Raw genomic sequence first — 2917 nt, forward strand, 5'->3', positions numbered from 1 at the left:
CCAGCCTCATCCACCAGAACACAGGCACTAGTCCCCTCCACCAGGAAGCCTACACAACCCACTGAACCAACATTAGCCACTGGGGGCAGGCACCAAAAACAACAAGAACTACAAACCTGCAGCCTGCAAAAAGGAGACCCCAAACACAGTAAGTTAAGCAAAATGAGAAGACAGAGAAACACACAGCAGATGAAGGAGCAAGGTAAAAACCCACCAGATCAAACAAGTGAAGAGGAAATAGGCAGTCTACCTGAAAAAGAATTCAGAGTAGTTATAGTAAAAATGATCCAAAATCTTGGAAATAGAATGGAGAAAATGCAAGAAATGTTTATCAAGGACCTAGAAGAACTAAAGAGCAAACAAACAATGATGAACAACACAATAAATGAAATTAAAAATTCTCTAGAAGGAATCAATAGCAGAATAACTGAAGCAGAAGAATGGATAAGTGACCTGGAAGATAAAATAGTGGAAATAACTACTTCAGAGCAAAATAAAGAAAAAAGAACAAAAAGAATTGAGGACAGTCTTAGAGACTTATGGGACAACATTAAACGCACAAACATTAGAATTATAGGGTCCTAGAAGAAGAATAGAAAAAGAAAGGAACTTAGAAAATATTTGAAGAGAAAATATTTGAAGAGATTATAGTTGAAAACTTCCCTAATATGGGAAAGGAAATAGTCAAGTCCAGGAAGAGCAGAGAATCCCATATAGAATAAATCCAAGGAGAAAACACATGAAGACACATATTCATCAAACTATCAAAAATTAAATACAAAGAAAAAATATTAAAAACAACAAGGGAAAAACAACAAGTAACAAACAACAAGTAAATCAGATTTGTGGCCACTAGAAGAGGGGAGTAGGTGGAGGGGGAATTGGATGAAGGCAGTCAAAGTGTACAAACTTCCAGTTATAAGATATATAAATACTAGGGGTGCAATGAACAACATGATAAATAGAATTAACTCTGCTGTATGTTATATATGAAAGTTAAGAGAGTAAATCCTGAGTTCTCATCACAAGGAAAAATTTTTTTCTATTTCTTTAATTTTTTTAAAAAAATTTTATTTTATATTGGAGTATAGTTAATTAACAATGCTGTGATAGTTTCAGGTGCACAGCAAAGTGACTCAGCCATACATATACCTGTATCCATTCTCACCCAAACTCCCCTCCTATCTAGGCTGCCACATACATTGAGCAGAGTTCCCTGTGCTATACAGTAGGTCCTTGTTGGTTATCCATTTTAAATATAGAAGTGTAGACATGTCAATCCCAAACTCCCTAACTATCCCATCCCCCCTCCACCCCCCCTGGTAACCATAAGTTCGTCCTCTAAGTCTGTGAGTCTGTTTCTGTTTTAATTTTGTATTTATATGAGATGATGGGTGTTCACTAAACTTATTGTAACAATAATTTCATGATATATGTAAGTCAAATCATTATGCTGTACACCTTAAACTTGTTCACTGCTGTGTGTCAATTATATCTCAATAAAACTGGAAGGAAAAAAAGAGAAATAAAGCATTAAGCTCTCTTGACACTTTTTTTTAAAGTTGTGTTAAAATAAATATAACATAAAATTTACAATTTTAATCATTTTAATGCCACTGTACACTTCAGTGGCATTAAATACATTTACATTCTTGTGCCACGAGCACCACTGTCCATCTCCAGAACTTTTTCATCATCCCATATTGAAACTCTGTACCCACTCAACACTAACTCCCTACTCTCCCTGACCCCAGCCCTTGGTAACAATTGTTCTACTTTCTGTCTCTATGAATTTGGCTACTTTAGGTATCTCAGGTAAGTAGAATGACATAGTATTTGTTTTTTTGTAACTGGCCAGAATAAAATTACTACTAGGGCTTCCCTGGTGGCGCAGTGGTTGAGAGTCCACTGCCAATGCAGGGGACACGGGTTCATGTCCCAGTCCGGGAAGATCCCACATGCCACGGAGCGGCTGGGCCTGTGAGCCATGGCCGCTGAGCCTGTGCGTCCGGAGCCTGTGCTCCGCAACGGGAGAGGCCACGGCAGTGAGAGGCCCGCGTACCGCAAAAAAAAAAAAAAATTACTACTAAAGAAAACTTTCCAAAGCATAACTTCTGGTATGAATTCCAAATAAAAAAATTTTAGAAGGGGAATAGATGTATTAAACAGTGTGAAACATTTTGAGCATTTTATTGTGTCCTGGCAAATATTTTTCCTGAAATATATTGTAGAATCATCCCAATTCCTTAAATCCTTGTGAACATTAAACATTACTTAAGAATAAAAAGAGAGCGAGAGGGACGACTCGAGTTCCGTTTGGAGGCGTCTTTGAGCTCCTCGAGTAGACATCATGAGCAAAGCTCACCCTCCCGAGTTGAAGAAATTTATGGACAAGAAGTTCTCATTGAAATTAAATGGTGGCAGACATGTCCAAGGAATATTGAGGGAATTTGATCCCTTTATGAATCTTGTGATAGATGAATGTGTGGAGATGGCAACTAGTGGGCAACAGAACAATATTGGAATGGTGGTAATACGAGGAAATAGTATCATCATGTTAGAAGCTTTGGAACGAGTATGAACAATGGCTGTCTTCATCAGAGAAATCAACTGCTTCCACACGTCCCCTCTCCACATTTTACTACGATGAAGATTGGGCCGTGTACATTTTCTTACTGAACTTTTTTGTTAAATAAACTTCTGTAATAGTCAAAAAAAAGAATAAAAAGAGAAGGACAAGGAGGAAAAAGAGTTGAGGAAAACTTTTTGCTAAGTATACCATCAAAAAACACCACTTCAGGGCCCGCGAGCCATGGCCGCGGAGCCTGTGTGTCCGGAGCCTGTGCTCCGCAACGGGAGAGGCCACAGCAGTGAGAGGCCCGCGTACAGCAAAAAAAACAAAACAAAACAAAAAAAA

The 2917-nt window shown here is 38.3% G+C and overlaps 1 protein-coding gene across 1 annotated transcript; it reads left to right on the top strand.

Moving 5' to 3' along the window:
- Positions 1-2295: 2295 nt before the first annotated feature.
- Positions 2296-2658, top strand: LOC307053029 (small nuclear ribonucleoprotein G-like). Its single transcript, XM_079704279.1, has one exon. The coding sequence runs from the start codon at positions 2351-2353 to the stop codon at positions 2579-2581; it is 231 nt and encodes a 76-aa protein (XP_079560405.1). The 5' UTR covers positions 2296-2350; the 3' UTR covers positions 2582-2658.
- Positions 2659-2917: the final 259 nt, after the last annotated feature.

Source organism: Hyperoodon ampullatus (genome assembly GCF_949752795.1).
Source record: "Hyperoodon ampullatus genome assembly, chromosome: 5".
NCBI classification, from domain to species: Eukaryota; Metazoa; Chordata; class Mammalia; order Artiodactyla; family Ziphiidae; genus Hyperoodon; species Hyperoodon ampullatus.

What these genes read in the sequence shown, in the direction of transcription:
- LOC307053029 (XM_079704279.1), top strand. Translation starts at nt 2,351, where the DNA reads ATGAGCAAAGCTCACCCTCCCGAGTTGAAGAAATTTATGGACAAGAAG.